This window comes from Cervus canadensis, chromosome 21, assembly GCF_019320065.1.
Source record: "Cervus canadensis isolate Bull #8, Minnesota chromosome 21, ASM1932006v1, whole genome shotgun sequence".
NCBI classification, from domain to species: domain Eukaryota; kingdom Metazoa; phylum Chordata; class Mammalia; order Artiodactyla; family Cervidae; genus Cervus; species Cervus canadensis.
The window spans coordinates 29,948,452-29,970,574 of NC_057406.1; the positions used below are offsets into that span (position 1 = coordinate 29,948,452).

Consider the following 22,123-nt stretch of genomic DNA (forward strand, 5'->3'; position numbering starts at 1 on the left):
ACCCAGAGATCAAACCCAGGTGTCCTGCATTGCAGGCAGATTCTTTACCATCTGAGCCATCATACCCCATTTCCAGGTTCACAAACACACGTCCCCCTGCAGTTTCAAAGCTGTTTAAATGCGTTCTTAGGACACAATGTACTATCTGTGAATGTTGACTTCTTCAGCTGTTTTTCCTACAGCTATAAGAAAGAGGAAAGATATTTACTCAATGCATTTTTCATTCAATTTTAGCTTTCTTTAAATTTCTATTAAGTATCTTTCATGGTCCTAGACGCCAGAAGTATAAGAAAAGAATAAACACTGTATGGTATCTGCTCTAAAAGAACATACATACCACTGACAAAAGAGATAAATGAGCAGGTGTTTCGATCCCTAGTTGAGGAACTGGGATCCCACATAGATAATGGCATGGCCAAAGAAAAAGAGCATACTTGTAAAAAAATATATGTAATCTATAAAACAGACATAAATTTTGAGTCCCTTCAAATCATTAAAAAGTGGGGGAAAAGGAAAATGGGCAGACTGTTTAACAGGATATAGAATTGGGGGTTAAATTTTTTTTTAAGAACATTGAGTATATTGTTTTGTTTTCTTCATTTTAATTTGGATTTCTCCAATACTGGTGAGATTTTGTATAATTATTGAGCAATTGAATTATTGAGAAATTGAATTATTTCTCTTATTTTATGAGCTGGTTGCTGAACACCTCTGCCCATTTTCCTCTGCCCAGATACCATACAGTGTTTATTTTTTTCTTGTACTTCTGGCTTCTAGGACCATGGAAGGTACTTAATAGGAATTTAAAGAATGCTAAAAGTGCATGAAAAATGCACGAGTAAATACCTTTCCTCAAGTAATTTTGTCCATTTTTCTCCATTCCAAAACAACCGACTCAACTCCAAATTCTTCAGAAATTTTGCTTCATTGATATCACCAAGTAATTCAAGTCCTTTCACTCTTATCTAAAGTAAAGTCTATTTATTAATAATACCATACAACTGTATAGTGAGTGGCTTAAGCTAAGTGAGTTTTATCCTAATTAGATTACCAGATCTTGGAGCACATCTTATGGGCTTCCCAGATGGTTCTAGTAGTAAAGAATTCTCCTGGCAATATAGAAGACCTAAGAAATGCAGGTTTGATCCCTGGAGGAGGGCATGGCAACCCACTCCAATATTCTTGCCTGGAGAATCCCACTGAGACAGGAGCCTGAAGGGCTACAGTTCATAGGATCGCACAGACCGACACAACCAAAGCAACTTGGCATGCACATACTATGTCTTATGCTTTATTTGTATCCATTCTGGGCTTTCTATTCTCTTGGACACAAATGTGGACTCAGTTACTGTTTGCTATAATGAATCATATAAAAATAATTTTGTTCTCTTTGTAGGAAATTTGCTTGTGATTGTATTTGTGAGTTACTTTGGAGCCAAATTACACAGACCGAAGCTAATTGGAATTGGTTGCATTATTATGGGAACTGGAAGTATTTTGACTGCCTTACCGCATTTCTTCATGGGATAGTAAGTGGCTCTATGCTACCAATGATCATTTCCTTGTAAACTAATCATAGAATTTTGTTTTTTATTTTTAAATAAGTATTCCCCTTAAGAAGAATGTCCACTAAGCATGTATAGAAATGGATTATATTTTCTAAATAATAATTAACTCATTGTTTTATCTACCGTGGCTCTCATTGATATTGAAACAGGAATAGCAATAAATCAGATGCAGTTTCATAGAAAATAAATAAGCTTTTTGTGACTTTTTACTATAACATATATTTTATGTCTTTGCCTACAAGATTTTGATACTATTTAATAAGACTTTATTTACTGACCCCAGGTCCAACTGCTCACCACCCAAAATTCAATACCTGAGAGGCAATTGTTGGTAGAAAGAAAATTTTGCTTTTAATCAGAATGCCAACAATCTGTGGAAAAGATGGATTCCTATGCCCCCAAAATCAATTCCTGTGATTCTATTTAGCCATAAAAGTTTTTGAAGGGAAAAGAGAAGGGATCTGTTAATCATTGAGAAAGAGGGTCAAAGTCGTTACCATCCCCCACTGTGGGCAGGCTTGTCAATTTCTTGTGATCTTTCTTTAGAGGCTACTTTGTTCACACAGCTTATTCACTGAAGGGAAAACTAGGAAAGAGATCTGGTCATTCGTTAATTACTTATTCTTCATTTTTACTTCTTTGATCTACGGAAGGAATAGACAGGTTAGGTAAGATATCTTGTGATCAAAAGGTTTGAAAGGTGTGCTTTAGCTGGAGATTGAGTAGCACATGGAGTGCCTGATTTAAAAGTTGGTTACGATATACTTTTGCTAAAGTGAAGAGACAAAGGACCTCTTGCAGAGACCTCTTTCCTGCCAAAAGCTTCTCACAACTTCCCTACTCAACTCCCTGCAGTTTGGGTTTTCCCACTACCACCTCCACGGAACCTTCTCCCTAAGTCTCTGTGTAGTTTTAATTAGAGTCAGATACTGATGGCAGAAAACCAAAAATAGTGATGGCTTAAAGAAGATAGGAGCTTAGTTTTTACATAAAAAGTTAATGTAGCCAACCTAGGCCTTGACTGTCCTTGACCATCATGGTCTAAGTTGTGGCAATGTTGTTCCTTACAACAGGACAGAAGAAGGGATGAAGAATAAGAAGAAAAAGAACTCACACAGGCTGAGGCTTAAGAAATATCCTCAGAAGCATAACACTTCTACTGGCTTCAAGCTAGCCAGAACTTTGTTACACCTCACATCTAGATATAAAGTTGGGGAAAAATAGACTTTATTTCAGGCATCCATTTCCCACCTAAAGTTCCCAGATTCTGTTACCATAGAAAGGGGAGAATGTGGATACTGAGAGCCAATGAGCAGTTTCTGCTAAAGATATAAATTACTTACTCATTATCAATGCCAAAAGCCATGCTTTTTTGTTACTATGTTAATTACTATATTTGATTTTCATAAGGTCTTTCTTCTTCCTGGTACTGTTCCTTCTTATTTCCATCATCGTACTCCCTCTTGATTTATTTCCTCCTTTTGGTTTCTCCATCATACCCACCCGTTCCTTATGCTTCTGACGCCATAGGGTCAGTCTTGCCTAAGTTCCCTTACCAATCTTCTTCACTTTACGCTCTACATGATTTGTGTCAAGTACATGCATTAAATGCAACTATCACTGTACAGTGAGTTTATCTTATACTCAAGGTTTATATAATCAACCACCTCAAGGGTATCTCCAGCCTAACACCCTACAAACATTTTCCACCCATATATTCAGAACTGAATTTATCTCTGTGCCAAAACCAACTCAGATTTTTCACATTCACTCTTTCAGCAGTGATTCATTTATCCACAGATAAACCAAAGTCAAGAATCTCATCTTAGACTTACTCTTTGCTTTGGTACACATGACCAGTGGTCACCAAATCTTGCTTTTTATACCTCTTATATGTCAAAGTTGTCCTTTTTTTCTTTCCCATCATCTCTGGCCTGGACTTTCTGCATCCCATCTCAACTTCATTGTAACTCACATTCTATACTGCAGTATTCATTTTACTTTTTTTAATTTTTATTTTAAAAAATTATTTATTTGGTTGTAATGGGTCTTATTGCAAGCACTTGATATATTTAATATTCATTGCAGTATGCAGAATCTTTAGTTGCAGTATGTGAGATCCAGTTCCTTGACCAGGGATAAACCCAGGCCCCCTGCCTTGAGAGCTTGGAGTCTTAGCCACTGGACCAGCAAGGAAGTCCTATGGTGTTCATTTTAAAAGCAATTATTATTTCACTACTACTTAAAACTCCCAATATCCTAGAGCAGTATTTTTCAAAATTCAGATCCTGAAAAACTTGTCAATCAGTAAATCAATTCAGATTATTGAGACCAACAATTTTCTAATATGATAGGATAGAATAGGATAGAACAGAATAGAAGAAAACACAGTTATTCTGTGAAACTTTCTTTTTGGTTTTATAAATTTGTGGGGGGGGGCATGTATGTATTGTGATTGTGATGCAAAATGTATTTCTCACTGTTGGTATAGTCAAAGTATTGAAAGTCTCTTGCCTATGAATTAATATCTAGGTTTATTTGCATATACAGGTAATTCATTGATTTGGCCTTGACTATCTTCCCAGTTTCATTTTACACGGCTTCCCATGATTGAGGACCACACTCTAGGTCTAGAGTTTTTCAAATGTGCCATTATAAGTCATACTTTTGTTCATAGTGTTTCTACAGCTTTGAGTACTTTTCCTTCTTTGTCTACCTGTTAAACTCCTTTCTGTCTTCAAAATTCATCTCCTATGGAATCCTCACTGTGAAGTTTTCTCTAATCCATACTCTTCTCAATATCCAAGCAAAGTTGATCATCTCTTTCCTTTACAACAACTCGGGACCTGACATATTAACCTTTTTGTATCTTTCATCATATATGTTTATCTTAGAGGATGTAAGATATTTTGATAACAAAAGCTGTGTGTTTTATTTCTAGTGATTTGGAGTTGCACAGAATGCCTGGCATACAGTAGGTTGCCCTTGGAACTCACAGGGTACCTCAGTATTTTTAATATATATTGTTTATTGAAGTATAATGGATGAATTATAATAGTAACAGGTGCATAACATAGAGATTCATTATTTTTATAGATTATACTCCATTATTTATAAAATGCTGGCTATATTCCCTGTGCTGCACATCACATCTTAGTATCTTATTTCTTTTGTGCCTAGTTGTTTGTACTTCTAATCCTTTTAACCTATTCTCTCTCTCTTCCCCCAATCCTCTTCCTACTGATAACCCTTAACTTGTTCTCTGTATCTGTGAGTCTGTTTCTGTTTTGTTATATATGTTCTTTTTATTTTTTTAGGTTCCGCATATAAGTGAAAACATACAGTCCTTTGTCTTTCTCTGCCTGACTTATTTTACTAAGCACAATACCTTTCCGTCCATTCATGTATTTTTAAATAACAACATTTGTACTATTCTAGGTCCATCTCTGTTGTTCTAATTAAGTTCTTCTTTATCAAACTGAAATAGACTAGAACTTTTTAAACTAAGTTTTGAGGAGTCAGGCATATGACTCTGTGCGTGTGAGTGTGTGTGTGTGTGTGTCCATGAAAGAAATTCAGGTAAATTATTGATGGAAAATGCAGGTGAATCGGTATGATTGTAAATTAATTTTGAAAGTTTAGATTGTAACCATCTTTGAAGATAATTCAAAGGGATGAATAAATGCACTTAGCAATTTTTTTTAAACTTGAAACCAAGATATTTCATACATTGACCAGAATAGAAGAATTCTTAGGATGACAGCAATGTGATAATCTACCTTGCCTGGGTAGTATTACCAGATATTTCTTAGCAAACACTTCTTTTTTACTTTTACCTATCACTTCTCCTAACATGTAGGCTGGGAAACTGACAAAGAGTATCCTGATAATTTGGAGAAGATAATGGTACAGTTAAAGGGGAAAATTCCTCTGCATTTCTGGGAAAAGTAAAACTATTCAGCAAATATAGTAATGTTCTTACAGTTACAGGTATTCTAAAGATACCACTTTTAATCCATCAGAGAATTCAACATCAAGTTTTCCAACTTGTTTGATTAACCAAACTTTGTTAGCCAATAGAACATCACTGGAGGTAGTGGGAAAAGGTAAGAATTGAATTCACACTATTGAATATTACTGTCACAAATAAATATTCTAAAATGTAACAATTATATTACATCTATAACAAACTATTATATTATCTATTAGCAAAGTTTATTAAAAAACAATAGGAAAAACATTTTCATTTTGTGTATGTAAGACAAAAATCATTGTTAATGTATAAAGAGCTTCTAGAAGCAATAAGAAAAAAGGAATATTTTGATATGAAATTGGCAAAGAAAATATGCCACTAATGTAAAAGAAGAGGAAGTGGCATGAATATATTTAAATGTAATTTTACTCTTTATGAAAAATGCAAATTATTACACAAATTAAAGATTGTTTACCTACTAAAATGCAAATCATTTTATTACAGTACTAGTTAAAAATTTTGCTACCTATTAGATAGGAAAATATTAAAAATTTAAAAAAGAAATGAGGTATAGGAAAAAGCCACATTTTATGTATTATAGAGAGTGTATAAATTTCTCTTTTGGAGGTTAATTTTTAAGATGATAAAGGACAAAAATATGCATATCTGCTTAAATCAGCAATTCTACTTTTATTGCTTTATCTTAAAGGAAATAATCAGGAATATACAGAAGGATTTATTTATCATTATAATCATGGCATCCCATGGCACTTTACTACTCTTGCCTGGGAAATCCCATGACAGTAGAGCCTAGTGGGCTACAGTCCATGGGGTTGCAAAAGAGTCGGACACGACTCAGCAGCCAAAAACAACAAACAAGGAAAGAGATTGATTAAAGAAATAATGAAACTTATTCAGCACACTACGATGCAGTCATTAAAATCCTGCTATAAGAACATAAAGAATATTATGCATATTTTTGTGTTCACTAAAAATGTGAAAGATATAAACAAACATCAGAAGTGGCTCTCTGTGTGTGGTGGGATTAGGATCATTTTACTTGTTTTCTTTGTGTTTCTCTACATTGTCAAATTCTGTAATGTGACTATAAATCATTCTTATAATTAGAAAAGAACAAAACACTTTAAATGGAATAATTAAAGGGTTACATTAGTTGAGTTTTTAACAGGAATGCTAGGATTAATGTTTAAAATAAAGCATTCTCTTGTCTACGTAGGTTGGGAAAAGGATTCTGGATCATATATGTGGATATATGTTCTAATGGGTAATATGCTTCGTGGAATTGGGGAAACCCCTATTGGACCCTTGGGGATTTCTTACATCGATGATTTTGCTGAAGAAGGACATTCTTCTTTGTATTTAGGTAATGTACAGAAAATAGCAGGTTTTATGGTTACTTTCCCTGGGCGTAACTTGAAATAACAGTGCTCCTCAACTCATTCTTTTATTTAATGAAAAGTTATTTTGGGAAATATATTGAGTAGTATTACTTTAAAAAATTTAATAAAAACCATGTATTATTGGCATCTGATAAAAATGTTTTATAATGTTTTTAGGTAATTTGCTTGCAGTAACAATGATTGGTCCAATCATTGGCTTTTTACTGGTATCTCAGTTTTCTAAAATGTATGTGGATATTGGATACGTGGATCTAAGTAAGTACTCTCAGAACAAGGTAACATGATAATGCTTTTGAAGTACATGACAGCATCCTTCCAAATAAGTGAATTCATTCTTTCAGTGGCTTTTTGCAGACTAATTGTCAAAAGTTACAAACAAGAAATGTGTTAATATTTATAATAAAAATAAAATACATCTCCTATCAACATCAGGTGGTGCTAGTGGTAAGGAATCTGCCTGCCAGTGCAGGAGATGTAAGAGGTGCTGGTTCAATCCTTAGGTCAGGAAGATCCCTTGGAGTAAGAAATAGCAACCCACTCTGGTACTCTTGCCTGGAAAACTCCATAGACAGAGGAGCCTGGGGGTTTACAACCCATGGGGTCACAGAGTCTGACACAACTGAGCACACACATAGCTGTCTAAATCAGGCTTTTACAAATAAGCACAAAATAAGAAAATTCAAGAAACTTAAGATGACTTCATCCAAAATAATTGCAAACTAATTGCAGGTCTCTCCGTAGGCCCTCTGATGTCACTTACATGCATTTCTTAGAAAACCCTCTCTATCTGCATAGTTTAAAGTCTCTTCTAAAATGTGGCTCCTCTTCAGAGAAGTCTTACTTCACCATGTTCTACTGGCACCAAAAGTTAAACATCCCTGTTAATCACCAAGAGCATGTCTTTACTGTGGTCTTTATCACAATGAGCCACAAATATGTGTACACTGATATGCCATCTCTTTTAGAACATAACAATATAGTGTCTGTATTGACATATAATAAGTAATTAGCATTTGGAAATAAGCAAATCAGATTTTCTATTGCACCAGGTCTACATAGAGTAGACTTCACAGAAGTCCAGTGATAACCACAATCTTGCAAGTATTTTAATATAAAGCTAAAATGTGGACCTGATGGAATATGTTATGTCTTCTATTTTGGATGTGTGAATCATATTCTATGTTTCTATTCATTCACTTCCAGGTTCATCATTTCTTTTACCACCAGGAACCTAGAAATAAATGATTATTAAAATCTTTGGAATGATAGTTTTGTAACCTCTTTTCTATAGTCAGAAATTACTACTCATAGTGTTTTAGATACATGGTAATCCCATTTCTACCACTAAATGTCAAGACTTAATTATATCTTCTCTTAGTTAGTCATGGGTGTGATGTGAACAGATTATGAAGTACACATTGGCAAGCTCCAATGCCAATGGAGCCAATGAGATAACAAGTGAATAAAGAGTGTTAAGTATGATGGTTAAACTTGTAAGAACTGGTGGTGGTGAACTACCCTCTGAACACACTTGAAAATGCATTTACTACTCAGACTCAACCTATTCTTTTCATGCAGAAATCTGGATCCAGCATTGACAAAATCTACTGATTGGTTTTTAAGAAAATCTAGAAATCCAGACTTCCATGTAGAATCTTCCAATTTTTATGATAGTGTGTGAGCAAAGGAGAACACTTCAGAAGGCTGTGTCTAGACAGGTTATGATCTCTAGTTCTTATGTGTAGACCAGGGATAGAGCACAAAAAAATGTTACCAAGATGACATTTCTGACAGATGGTAAATAAGTACTTGGCATATAGATGGAGTCTCTGATTTTACCAATCATTTCTAAAGCCTACTAGAGTTGCTGATTATGAAATAATATGAACGTGCAAAGCAATTTTAAACTCAGATCTGTGCATAGTTTAAAACCACTTCAATAAATAGAATGACTAACGCATATATATGGAATTTAGAAAGATGGTAACGATAACCCTATATGCAAAACAGAAAAAGAGACACAGAAATACAGAACAGACTTTTGAACTCTGTGGGAGAATGTGAGGGTGGGATATTTCAAAAGAACAGCATGTATACTATCTATGGTGAAACAGATCCCCAGCCCAGGTGGGATGCATGCGACAAGTGCTCGGGCCTGGTGCACTGGGAAGACCCAGAGGAATCGGGTGGAGAGGGAGGTGGGAGGGGGAATCGGGATGGGGAATACGTGTAAATCCATGGCTGATTCATATCAATGTATGACAAAACCCACTGAAATGTTGTGAAGTAATTAGCCTCCAACTAATAAAAAATTTAAAAAAAAATAAAAAATAAATAAATAAATAGAATGAATAATTTACTTCTTTATATCAAATCAATGTTTTCTCATGTTAAAGAGTTTTTCTTATAGATCAAAGAGTAACACCACCATTCTTGTGCTTCAGATTTCTATGGTGTGTTTGTGTGTGGTACTTCCTTATTAGAATGTTTACTTTATACTCAATGAAACAGTTCATTTATACTTGTTTAGATATAGCACATGGGCTTCCCTGGTGCTCAGAGGTAAAAAATCTGCCTGCAATGCAAGAGACCCGGGTTTGATCCTTGGGTCAGGAAGATCCCCTAGAGAAGGCAACCCACTGCAGTATTGTTGGCTGAAAAATTCCATGGACAGATCAGCCTGGCAGGCTACAGTCCATGGGATCGCAAAGAGTCGGACACAACTGAGTAACTAACACACACAAATATAGCACATACATATCACTCACACAGCTTTAAGGGAAAATATTATTGAAATAAAATGGTTAAATTTTCCCTAAAATTTTGAGTTCAGATTTTGAACTTGGAGTTTCAGTATGTATATATCTTCACCATTATCATCCTCTGTGCTGTCAAAGAGTTGGAAATGCAGGTTCTACCAGGGGGAAAACCTTACTATTAGCTCTGGGAATTTCTTGCAGACTGCTATAAGTTTCATTGCTGGTGATTTCTTGACCTCAGAAGATGGTGCCAATATAAGTTTTCAGACAGTGAGGATTCATGCCTTCCATGTTGCCATTGTTGTGATGCTCAGTCATGTCCAACTCTGTGACCCCATAGACTTCAGCCCGCCAAGTTCCTGTGTCCATGAAATTTTCTAGGTAGGAATACTGGAGTGGGTTGCCATTTTCTACTCCAGGGGATCTTCCGAACCCAGGGATGGAAGCTGCCATCTCTTGTGTCTCCTGCACTGGCAGTTGGATTCTTTATCACTGAGCCACCAGAGAATTCCAAAGTTGGCCCTCAAACAGTTTTCAGGCTTTAATCGTTCCATAAGGGCAGCTGTTCAGTCACGTCAACACAAAAACCACCAAGTTCACGCAGGCTCCGTCAATGACAACAGTGTCGTGATGGATTCCTAGACAAGAGCAACTGTAAAATGTCATTAAATGTTAGACTCACCCTTATTTCAAAAATGAAAATGTGTGAAAAAAAAATTGTCTCAGAATGGATGAAACATCATTTACTTTCTTCATCTATGAAGAACAGCAATTATTACCATTATTTCCCAGAAATTCTTACACTTCAAAATGATTTTTGACTGGCTTCTTCTTATTCTTTATTCTAGGCACTGTCAGAATAACTCCCCAGGACTCTCGTTGGGTTGGTGCTTGGTGGCTTGGCTTCCTTGCGGCTGGACTAATATCCATTATTTCTTCCATACCATTCTTTTTCTTGCCCAAAACTTTGGATAAACCAAATAAAGAAAAAAAAGCTTCAGCATCCTCAATATCTTTGCCTACGCAAAATGAAGAAAAGAGTCAAATGGCTAGTTTGACCAAGACTGGGCAAAATGTTACTGACACTGTAACTGGTAAGTATTTCACATTTATAGTTGGTTTGGAGTTGTTAATCCCAGTGAAAGAGAGAGGTGATTATTCCAAAATAATGTCATACTCAAATCATCTAAAGTGAGTGTTCTTCTGTACTAAATTTGGTTGGATTATTCTTCTAAGATTCCTACTAAACTTCATAAGATTTTCTGAACACATATCAGCTCTGTAGAGAAGAGGATTAGGCTGTGGTCTTTAGCAGGGAGAAACCAGTTAAAGGTTAAAAAACTATCTGTTATTAGTAAACCAAAGACTATATAGTCATTTCCAAATTATATAGTACAAATTATGAGTTAAAAGGACTCTCTCTCTTTTTCTTTCTTGCTTTCTCTCTTGCTTCCTTCCTTTCTCTCTCATTTCCTTCTTTCCCTTCTTTATTTCCCTCCCTTCCTTCCTTTCTTTCGCTTCACAAATGGTACCAGGAATCATATTATGCCCTGATAATAGAATATTGCCTCTGTTTTTCAAGTATTTACAATACAGTGAGGTTGTAACAAGAAGTATATAGACAACAGCCATGTAGTGCCTATATAAGGAATTCTGAGTACCTATAAACTGGGTAACTTAATTATACTTAGGTGGAGACATGGAGTATGCAGAAGGAAATCAGATCAAGTTTCTTTCTAGATAATTAGAGTAAGATTGCCTTCTTGGCACTTATATAGAAAAAATTGCTTACCTAAATATTCACAAATGAAGTAGAAACAAGAGTAGTAATAAAGAGTTCTGGAGTTAGTCATATGACTAAGAATCCCCCATAGTAGAGGATAGTGACTTTCCTTTCCAACATAAGCTGCCAAAGACTAATAGAGAACAATTTAAGAGCACAAATCTGTGATTGATCCAGCAGCAGTCAGAGCAATATGGTTAAAACAATGAGATGTTAACAGTGCAGTTTTCAGATCACACAGCAATGGTGGAGCAGTGAGGGTCAAAGCAGAGCAACACCTGAACCCTTGGCAACCTTTCAATTTAAAACTGAAGTGACATTAGAGACTGTTGGTGTAGCCCAAGTTCTCCCTCCCATCAGTTCTTCCACCTTCTCCTTTTATTGTTACTTTCTCCTCTCCACCTCTCTAATCTGAAAGCAGTGGTGTTACTTGTATGGGCTCATGAGAGATCTAATTTTTCAACTATGTTGGTAACTTGAAATTGGCCAAATAGGAGAAGTTACCACCACTTATTACCAAAATTGGGAAATATCCAAATCAGGCACTGCGCTCCCAAGAATCAGTTGTTAAACATTTACCAGCACATCACTGAGGAGGTTTTTGAAATTAATATGCACACTAAAAATAACATCCCATTGAATTTTCATCCAATTTATACTATTTTCATACTGCAGCAAATTAAATCCATTAAAAGTAGTTGATTATTTAAACCTGTAATGAACATGGTTGACTGTAAGCCCAAAAAGAATGGAGAGGATAATGAAAATACAAAATTAGAACAATTGTTCAGTTCAGTTCAGTTCAGTTGCTCAGTCGTGTCCGACTCTTTGCGATCCCATGAATCGCAGTATGCCAGGCTTCCCTGTCCATTACAAACTCCCGGAGTTTACTCAGACATGTGTCCATCGAGTCAGTGATGCCATCCAGCCATCTCATCCTCTGTTGTCCCCTTATCCTCCTGCCCCCAATCTCTCCCAGCATCAGGGTCTTTTCCAATGAGTCAACTCTTCTCATGAGGTGGCCAAAGTATTGGAGTTTCAGCTTCAGCATCAGTCCTTCCAATGAACACCCAGGACTGATCTCCTTTAGGATGGACTGGTTGGATCTCCTTGCAGTCCAAGGGACTCTCAAGAGTCTTCTCCAACACCATCATCTATATTATCAACTGTGTTTGCAAGATAGTGACCAATATAAGATAGCAAAGAGGTCCTTCATATGTGCTACTAGGAATAGGTGAAATAACTAAGAAGTTTTAGTCAGAAAAAGTATATATCTAATTTGAACAGAAATAAGACTAATTGATTAGAAAGAAATAAAGCTTTCAGTTCATTAAAGAAACAATTTGTAAACATGGAGAATCGACCAAAAATGGAGCAATTTCTTTCTGAGATAATCAGCTTAATGTCACATGAGTTGTTTATTGATCCAGTTATTGAGGTTACATAATGGATCATGATTATGTAGATGTACAAATGATGTCCAGGTTCTCAGTCACCTCAAAAATTCAATAATTTGGTGAACCTATATGTCTTATTTCTTTTGATCAAATATCACAACTCACATAGAATGCCTCACAAGTCAATGGTTCTTCCTGATTGGGGAATCCCAAAGAGTGAAGTTTAGCATTTTGACCTAATAATTTTAAATGTTATTTATTCCTGCTATACGTTTCTGTACATCTTCTTCTTTCCTGTTCTATGTCCTTTGCCCTAATCTTTTTTCTATTATTATAAGCAGATGAAGCTATTTCTTAATTACCATTGGTAGAAGGTTTGATTCTGACCATGTTTAATGGAAACCTTTAGAGTTCTACAGAACAAGATCTTTCAAAATCCACACCATCCATCTCTCAAGAACGGTATCTGGTTCGGTCTTGCTAGACTTTGATACTTCCCACTGTTTTTCTAAGTGGTTCTTTCCACTTTAACTCCCATTGCAGCTGGTTAACCTGGTAATCATAGACTGAAATCACATAATTCTTGCTAGGTACAGAAATTATGGATTTGTTACACTCCTGTCTGTAGGCATGGGTTTTTGCCTACTGCTGTCATAATGTCATTTGAGACACAATATCTGTTTAATAAAGGTGATTGCTAATACTGCCAGAATTATTGAAGCAGTATTTTGTGGTACAAACTATATACCAGAAAAAAACAGCTTTGAGTCCTGGTACTAAATTAACCTTTATGATTTTTGAACCTTAGTATTCTATTTTTGTGAGCTTTGGGTTCATACTATCTTTAAGATAAATTTCTACTTAATAATTATGTTATTAACATAATCATTATACTATTAAATGCTAATAGAAAAGAGACATTTCATTAGCTTTTGTTCCTTCAGTGCCTAACGTATTACCTGGTACCCAATCAAAACCCAAACATTTGTTAAATAAATGAGTAAATGAACTAACATGTATGCAGTTGTATGGTAGAGTGCTATTAGCCAAATATGAAGCGAATAAGCAAGTTGATATAACAAACAGCATGTATGCTTGATCCCATTTGGGAATAAAATGAACAAAATAAATACTTCATTTTATTTAGTTTATTCATAAAAATATGAATGTGCATATGGAAAGAATGGAAGTAATATATTTTAGGAAAACTGCTGACAGAATTGCAGAGTACTCTGACTTTCTGTTCTATATATTTATGGAATTTTAAGTCATATAAATTATATTTACCAGATTAAGATATCAATGTATCTTCAAGCTGCATTATATTTTCTTTCTTTTGATGTTTTTATAGGTTTCTTCCAGTCCTTGAAAAGCATCCTTACCAATCCCCTGTATGTTTTAACATTATTTTTGACACTGCTACAAGCCAGCAGCCATATTGGTTCTGTTACTTACATTTTCAAATACGTAGAGCAGCAGTATGGCAAGTCAGCATCTGAGACGAGCATTTTGCTTGGTGAGACCCACTGTTTATGTTTGCTTTATAAACAACAAACTACCAAGTGAAGGAGTTCCGAGTGATCTTTTGCTGTGAAGGCAATTTCCTGTTTTATTAAACACAGTTTGCTTTTTTTCCAATTTTATCAGGTCCATCCATCTTGTGATATTAGCATCGTTCTGCCTTTGAAGTTGTATCTCATGTTATTTTTTATGATATTATTCCTTTATTTATTGACTGTGCTGGGTCATTGTTGCAAGACTTTCTCTAGGTGTGGTGAGCAGGGGCTACTCTTCATTGCAGTGTGTGGGCTTCTCATCGTGGTGACTTCTCTTGTTGTGGAGCACAGGCTCTATGAAGTCAGACTTCAGTAGTTGCAGCTCACAGGCTCAGTAGCTGTGGCTCCTGGGCTCTAGAGCACAGGTTCAATAGTTGTGGGCCAGGGGCATAGTTGTTTCATGGCATGTGGAATTTTCCTGGGCCAGGGATTGAGCCTCTACCTCCTGCATTGGCAGGTGGATGATTTACCACTGAGCCACCAGCGAAGCCTTCAAATAATTTTGGAGGAGATGAATTCCTGAAGGAAAAGTGACATGTGAACATGAATATACATGTAACTATGATATCTGTATAACTGGATCTTACAATCTAGTGCTGAGATCGTGAGGCAAATCCTTTCATAATGTGACTATTATACTCCCATCATTCATGAACTTTGAATTAGGACCCAAATACTTATAAAAATAGGACATTGTTGTTTCCAAAAGAAAAATCAATGTAAACACATCATTGATATCTACATGATTCAAAACAAAAATATCATATTTTAGAGAGTTTTTTGGGGGGTGGGGAGCTACAGTATCTATTTCCAAAGATACATGAAGGCTTGTTTATGAAGGAAAGGTTTCCTCATATTATTCTTTCCCTGCCCACAGTATAGTCTTTGCTGGTGGCTCAGCAGTAAAGAATCTACTTGCCAATGCAGAAGACACAGGTTCAATCCCTGGGTCAGGAAGGTCCCCTGGAGAAGGAAATGGCAATCCACTCCTATATTCTTGCTTGGAAAATCCCAGAGGAGCCTGGTGAGCTATAGTTCATGGGGCTGTAAGAGTAGGACACAACTTAGTGACTAAAAGAGCAACACCCCCAGTATAAGATTCTGAAGAGCAGTAGATACCCAGTATAGAGCCCAGCTCTTTGTAGAAACTTAATATTTGATAAGTTAAAGCTATATTTATCAAGAGGTTTATATACATGTTACTCCATGCCTGATTCATGTCAATGTATGACAAAACCCAATGTTGTGGGTTCACAACTTCACAACATTACTTCCAATGTTGTGAAGTAATTAGCCTCCAACTAATAAAAATAAATGAAAAAAAAAATAAATGAAAAAAAAGTGGTATATAAACAGGTCATAAGTAAACAAGAAAATAATAATTGTTTATGATGTTCTTATTGAACTTCAGTTCAGTTCGGTTGCTCGACTCTTTGCGACCCCATGAACCGCAGCATGCCAGGCCTCCCTGTTCATCACCAACTTCTGGAGTTCACCCAAACTCATGTCCATCGAGTTGGTGATGCCATCCAACCATCTCATCCTCTGTCGTCCCCTTCTCCTCCTGCCCTCAATCTTTACCAGCATCAGGGTCTTTTCCAATGAATCAGCTCTTCGCATGAGGTGGCCAAAGTACCGGAGTTTCAGCTTCAACATCAGTCCTTCCAATGAACACCCAGGACTGATCTCCTTTAGGATGGGCTGGTTGGATCTCCTTGCTGTCCAAGGGACTCTCAAGAGTCTTCTGCAACACCACAGTTCAAAGCATCAGTTCTTCTGTGCTCAGCTTTCTTTATAGTCCAAATCTCACATCCATGCATGACTACTGGAAAAACCATAGCCTTGACTAGACGGACCTTTGTTGGCAAAGTAATGTCTCTGCTTTTTAATATGCTCTCTAGGTTGGTCATAACTTTCCTTCCAAGGAGTAAGTGTCTTTTAATTTCATGGCTGCAATCACCATCTGCAGTAATTTTGGAGAACTTAAAACTATAATTTTAACTTCTAATAAGGTTCTCAGCCTAATTTTTTTGTTAGGAGAATCTCCATCTTTAACAAATCATGCAGGACTATGAAATGAAAGTTACAAGGGGAATCAGTTATTCATGATATCACGTATAGGCCTGTTTATTACCTCAGGTCATATGTGTGTTTAGATGAATAAAGAAGAGATATTAATTTAGTATTCAAATCTAAAGTACTGAGAAATTTTATAGTAAGTTTTGAAGGATAGGGAATCCTCATTTTAAAGAAATATGTCCTCGTTTAAAGAAATATATAGGATTTAGGTGATAGGATAAAAGTCTCAGAGTCAGGAAGATGATACTTTGTTGTAGTTTTCTAGGGAGAGAACAAAAAGTACCTTATAGAAACAATATGTTCAGATATACAAATATTCTCAGTCACTGACTTTTGCTACTGGGAAGCTAAACCTTTAGTGTTGGCAGGGAGAAATTATTTTTGTCTCTTTCACATGGTACACTAGTCCTCTACCTCCATCCTAGACTGTCAGTCTTCTGTTTAAGAAGTAGTAAGGTTGGATTAATTTGGTTGATAGATAGCATTTCACACATGAAGACATTTGGGATAACCATATTTATATAATTACATAATTACATTTTTTTTCTCTTCCTTCTAGGATTCATAACCATACCATCTTTGGCAGCTGGAATGTTTACAGGAGGATTTATTGTTAAAAAGTTCAAATTTACCTTGGTTGGAATTGCCAAATTTGCACTTTGTGCCCATTTGATGTCCTTCCTATTTCATCTATTAAACTTTGCACTAATCTGTGAAAACAAATCAGTTGCTGGACTAACCCTGACCTATGATGGGTTTGTATATATCAATATATCAATTGAATGATATGTAAGCTATTTAATGTAAGAGAATGTAAGAAAAGCAAGGCAGATACCAATTTTTACTAAACTTTAAGCTGAGAGGAATGTCAATTTATAAATTCTTAAAACATTTCTTAAGATCTCAAAAGATTCATTTCCTAAGATCCTTTTTTTCCCTCCTTAAAGAAAAATTATAACAATCATTGTTAATCAACTGTACTCCAATATAAAATAAAATTCTTTAAAAAATAGATAAACAAAAGAAAAGCTATATAGTCTGTAATAGTAATAGTTATTACTTATGGAGTGTTTACAATGAATGATAGGTACTTTTGTCACTATTTTATAGATAAAAAGAGCAAAACTTAGAGAGAGACACAGTTATATGATTCTGACTCAAATCTTAAGGTTTTGACTCTTAGTCCTAACCACTATGGTCTTGGCTGACATATGAGAGAAACATAAATGACATTTTCCAAAAGTGACTGAACAATCTTTATCTGCAGTTAATTTTGATGTTTAACAATTATCTTTATAAGAAAACCCTTACATTGTGCTGAGTTCTCCTTTTCTGTACACCTATTATGTTTTCTGGTATTATCTTTATTAGCACTACAATTGATATTCTTTACATAGAATAGCATATTAGGCCTATAAAACTTCTACTTTTCATTATTATCACACATTGTGCAGTATACCTAGTACTACAGTGAAAAGTGGAAGTGTTAGCTGTGTCCAACTCTTTGTGACCCCATGAACTCTAGCCCACCAGGTTCCTCTGTCCATGGAATTTTCCAGGCAAGAATACTGGAGTGGGTTGCCCTTCCATTCTCCAAGGGATCTTCCCAACCCAGGGATCAAACCTGGGTCTCCCGATTTGAAGGTAGATTCTTTACCATCTGAGCCACCAGGACTATGATCTCTACCCCAAATCAAGGGCACGCTTCTTTGTGCAGCTTTCTTTGTTTATTGTGGTAAACATTACATGGTGTAAAACACACTATTTTAACCATATTTAGCTGTACAGTTCAGTGCCTACTAAGTACATTCATATTGCTGTACAAATCTCACCAAAATCCATCTCCTGAATTTTTAACCTTCCTAAACTGAAACTCCGTCCCCATTAAACGCTAATTCCCCATTGCCTCTCCCCATGCCCTCCACCCCAAACCTCTGGCCCCTACCAAATGTACTTTCTGATCCTATGAGGATTTATTGTCATCTCCTGAATATAACCAACAATTTTGGTTTAGGAAAGTTCACATCAAGTAACAAGTAAAGATCCCTGGATCAGTTTAGTAACCATGGTTCTTAGCACTGCTTATTGTTGGCTTTGAGCTTTTAAACTCTGGCTCTTAAAAGGTGTCCATTTGAACCTTCCCACATTCACTTAACATCATCTTATTCTTGGAGGCTCGCCAACTTAATCTTGTATTATCTCCACACTCTGTCCTCATCCTCTTTGTTGTTGAATATTCCTATCAACTATCACTCACTCTGGTAAATCAAAATACAGAGTACCTAGAACATTGAACTTTAGGGGGGAAGGAACCCTGGAGATTACACAACCCAACCCTCTTATATCCTCTTCCTTTTCTAGTTGAGACCTGGAGAAACTTTGACTTGTTTGAAACCAGTCAGTGACTCCAGAATCGTGCTACTTCACACATCACAAGCATATAGGTTTTAACCTAAAGTCAATTCCCTGAAAACAGTTCGGTAACAGTGCTATCTAGTCAAAGAAGGCAGCTAGACTTCTGTGTGATTTTTAATTTGGTAAAATTGCACTAAGTGCCTCCTTAAAGGTCAAGAAGATTTACAGGATATACCAGCGCCCTCATGAAACTCATTGTCTAGTGATGACTATTAACAGAATGTATATATGCAGCGTTTATGAAGTGCTAGTCACTGGGGTGCATTTTTAAAGTGTGACTTAGTGCAGAGGTGGTAGCTCAGACGGTAAAGCATCCCGCTTACAATGTGGGAGACCTGGGTTTGATCCCTGGGTCGGGAAGATACTCTGGAGAAGGAAATGGCAACCCACTCCAGTACTCTTGCCTGGAAAATCCCATGGACGGAGGAGCCTGGTAGGCTACAGTCCATGGGGCTGCAAAGAGTCAGAGACGACTGAGAGACTTCACTTTCACTTTTCTCAGAATGTGGTCTGAGAACCCATAGACTTTATCAGAAGGCCAACAAATTCTAAACTATTTTCATACTAATACAAGATAGTGTTTGCTTTTTTCATTTTCTCATGAGTATCTAGTGATGTTTTCTGTTTTAATTTTTATCTTATATTGGAGTATAGGTGATTAACAATCACGTATTAGTTAGTTGTGTTAGTTTCAGGTGTATAGCAAAGTGATTCAGACACACATACATGTGTATTTATTCTTTTCAAAATTCCTTTCCCGTTTAGGATATTACAGAGTGCTGGACTTTCCAGTGCTTGTATAGTGATATTTTCTAAGGCTACAAGATATGTGATAATAATATCAGTCTGATGGCTAAAGATGTGTGCACTTGTGCATTCTCGTATTAGTTTTTTACTGCTGTTAATCTCTAGTAGTGTATATATATGTGATGTACATATATATCACTAAATAGAACCCACTTGAAGAAAAAACCTTTAGGATCCTCAATACTTTTCAAGAGTGAAAATACTGCTGAGAACAGAAAGTTTGAGAACAGTTAAACTAATACTTTTCCAAAACAAATTTCTATGAGGATTTATGACTTAGAAATGGCAAAACTGATTTTAGAAAGTGAAGTCACATTGTTAGGAGGTGGCAGACCTAATGGGAACACATGACTGTTTAATTGCAATGTCTGGACTAGGTTATTAATCATTACGCTGAATTACTCCCCATCTGTTATATGTCTCCAAGCAGGGTTAGACATTAGATGCTTTTAGTAAAATTATTGATTACAGAATTTCTGAGTCTACCTCTTCCTTTCTTTGTAAAAATTATTTTCTCATTCAAAGATAATTTATTAAGATTTTTACCAAAAACAAGAATTTTTCAAAAAAATCTGTAGTCAGAAAGTTAATTGTGCAAATAGTTTGTTTTATAAATATAGCCATAAGATTATATTTCATAAGCACAACTATGTTTTACAGTAAATTATTATAAAATTTGTTGTAGTTCCTCATGAAGCTTTTCTAGTCTCTCTCAATTGATTATATTGCTCTTGATTTTAAAAAATTAATTCTTAAGTATTCTCCTTTGTCCATGTTGAATTATTTTCTTCTGTAAAGTATAGATTTTAAAATTCAAACTAATTGAGTAATATTCACAGATTCATGGGACTTTACAGTGAGCTGGGAAGAACCTTAGCCTAATGCCATGACCCTACTGAACAGAATTATTTTCAGAAAAAATGAAGTGATTTTTTTTTTAGTAATTTTTAATAGCCTTGTAAAGACCTACCCTCTTTGGTCTCTTTTTTATGTTTTACTTTTTCTACATAATAAATAGTGTCTGGGTAGCCATAAAAGGTGAAAAAGTTAATAAGCACCAAAAATAAACTTTGTCATTTTGGGAAAGCAAAAGCAAAATTTCTCTAATTTAAAGACAACACTTTCCATTATTCCGCCTCACCTCTTCCTCTCTCTTCCTCTCCCTTTCCTTCTCTTTTTCTCCTCATCTTTTTTCCTCCTTCCCCTTTTTCTTCTCTCTCTGATACATGTCTATCATATATTTCCAGAAATACTCCAGTGGCATCACATCTAAATGTACCACTTTCTTATTGCAACTCAGACTGCAATTGTGATCCAACTCAATGGGAACCACTCTGTGGGAGCAATGGAATAACTTACATATCACCTTGTTTAGCAGGATGTACGTCTTCAAGTGGCAGCAAAAAGTCTATTGTGAGTATTTGTTTTTACTTTCTTCTCCTTAATCAAAGTTGCAGATTTGATATAACTTACTAAACTTTGATAGTGACATGTCAAATGTTTTTACAAATAAGGTCCCCAGTAAAGAGAGAGAAAAAGATTCCCGTTATTGCTTGTCATCGTGATGGCTGTAATATGTAAACAAAGTGGCTTGAATTCTCAGAAGGTTACTCCCACTTTTTCTTCTTGTGTTTATGACTATGGCCTTTTGAAATTTAAGAACACTTAGATCTTTAGGAAGCACATCATTTGACTAAAGGATATGATTTCCATTAAGTTGGAGATGCCCTACTCTTCAGATGCTAAGCAGAAGTCTTGAGCAAATCCCTTGTCAACCTAGATAAACAGCCATTTATGTGTGATCTTGCATATAGATTCTAGCGAGCTTATCTCTAAGCTCAAATATCCTTTGACTTCCCAAGAAATTGATTAAGGCTTCTTGCTCACTTGACTGTCCAATTTTTGACTTCTAATTTTGATTTTTTTCCAAAGCTGGCACTTCTCCTATCCAAGGTAACAATACTCTGTTTACCTATTGCTAGCATCTTCCGTAGGAATGCCACTGCCTTCTTCACTAAAAATATCCCCTTCCATACAATTTATGAGTTCTTCCCAATCCTTTAGGTAACTTCCAACAGCTGAGCATCACCCATGGTGTTATCCATTCCACTTCCAATCCACTGAATATCTAATTTCCTGGGCCCTTTTCCTATGACCAGTGTTAGCAATATCATCCAATATGATCATTGCTCTCTACCACATCCTTCTGTCTTTGCTTTTCAAACTTTTTCCATCATTTTTATTGTTCATAATCATGCTAATTGCATTAATGAATGGCACCAATAACTTTGAATAACCTAGATTCTTTGAAGTTGAAACATAAATTTACACAAAAATTCCCCAAAGACTATACTTTAAAAACCAT

At 35.8% G+C, this 22,123-nt stretch overlaps 1 protein-coding gene across 2 annotated transcripts in view; it reads left to right on the forward strand.

The window, feature by feature from the left end:
* LOC122423921 (solute carrier organic anion transporter family member 1B3-like) overlaps positions 1 to 22,123 on the forward strand; it is a 61,748-nt gene that overhangs the window by 29,860 nt on the left and 9,765 nt on the right. For both annotated transcript variants that reach the window (XM_043441453.1, XM_043441452.1), the window contains exons 4-11: positions 1,397 to 1,529; positions 5,553 to 5,674; positions 6,779 to 6,925; positions 7,119 to 7,217; positions 10,570 to 10,815; positions 14,253 to 14,417; positions 17,096 to 17,291; positions 21,006 to 21,171. In XM_043441453.1, the coding sequence (XP_043297388.1) occupies positions 1,397 to 1,529; positions 5,553 to 5,674; positions 6,779 to 6,925; positions 7,119 to 7,217; positions 10,570 to 10,815; positions 14,253 to 14,417; positions 17,096 to 17,291; positions 21,006 to 21,171 (1,274 nt within the window). The remainder of the gene's footprint in view (positions 1 to 1,396; positions 1,530 to 5,552; positions 5,675 to 6,778; positions 6,926 to 7,118; positions 7,218 to 10,569; positions 10,816 to 14,252; positions 14,418 to 17,095; positions 17,292 to 21,005; positions 21,172 to 22,123) is intronic.